The sequence below is a fragment of the Olea europaea genome, unplaced genomic scaffold, assembly GCF_002742605.1.
Source record: "Olea europaea var. sylvestris unplaced genomic scaffold, O_europaea_v1 scaffold35257, whole genome shotgun sequence".
Taxonomy (NCBI): Eukaryota; Viridiplantae; Streptophyta; class Magnoliopsida; order Lamiales; family Oleaceae; genus Olea; species Olea europaea.
The window spans coordinates 1-1134 of NW_019254399.1; the positions used below are offsets into that span (position 1 = coordinate 1).

At 33.1% G+C, this 1134-nt stretch overlaps 1 protein-coding gene across 1 annotated transcript; it reads right to left on the reverse strand.

Annotated features, from left to right (window-relative positions):
* Positions 1-306: 306 nt before the first annotated feature.
* On the reverse strand, positions 307-895 carry LOC111386366. Its single transcript, XM_023010819.1, has 2 exons — positions 704-895; positions 307-625 (listed from the first exon to the last, which is right to left on the reverse strand). Exons 1-2 carry the CDS (start codon positions 775-777, stop codon positions 322-324), a joined length of 378 nt encoding a protein of 125 aa, XP_022866587.1. The 5' UTR covers positions 778-895; the 3' UTR covers positions 307-321.
* Between the last annotated feature and the right edge of the window lie 239 nt (positions 896-1134).

Here is a 1134-nt window from a genome sequence, read left to right on the forward strand (position 1 = left end):
TAATTAATCGCTGTAAAAGATAATAAACAGTATCTTGATTTTATTTATCCTATTAAAAACAGGTTATTTAATTTGTTTAAAATTTCTTCAACTTGTTCTATTATGGATTAACCCGTAATCCACAAAGAAATGGAGCCGGAAACTTCACAGCATATCACATATTAAGAATAGCAAAGCATTAACATTCCGCAAGATATCACAAGCTCAAATGCAGACATTTTCAGCAACCAAATTGAAACATAATATCTACAAAAACATTTTTGGGGAACTAAATTTACACAAACAGAACTGTACAAGTTTTACAAATTACAGAGTAAGATATCAACAACTTACTCTTCTTAGATTGTAAATGAGGCGTTCCTCATCGGTCATCAACTTCTTTCTCAACTTCTTAGCCCTCCGAATCTCTCTCAGGGTTTTGCCCGACTCCTTTCGCATCCGCCTCTCCACTTTGCTCCTCATGCTCTTTGCGGAAAATCCCCGAGCACCGTCAAACTGATTCGACAATTTTGCTGAATGTAACAAATTCCCATCTTTTGTCGGAAATACAAAATTCGACCGAGACACATTGCTAGTGCTAGGCAAAAATTTCACCGGACCAATATGTCTGGCAAGCATTACATCCCTGAATAATAGATAAATATTATTAATAAAATAAAACTCACAAAAATGAGAATGATTATTAAAGAAACTTGAACATTACTTGGACGTGGTGTTGAGAAAAGAGGAGAGGGATCTGAGAGAGTGCTTTTGGAGATTTCTTGCAGAAGCAAACATTCTTCCTTCTTAGGGTTTCCCTAATATCAAGTGAGAGAATCACTTCAATTCATTGATGAATTCCATGGTTAATACTGGAACTGATTCGAATAAGAGGGTTTTCAGGGTTTAGGATTTCTTGACAATTTCGCTGTTTTTACTCCAATGGTCTTAGACTTTTTCATTTATTACATATTTACCCTATATTTCATCTTAATTTCATATGATAATGATACACTTACCCAAATTTTTCAGGTCTCATTATTTTTAAAATACATTTTTCTTTCACTAATTTTTAACCTCGCCTTCTTCAACAAATAATATTACATGCAAACACAAAATTTTTTCTTATTTTTTAACAATATATTCTCTATCAAA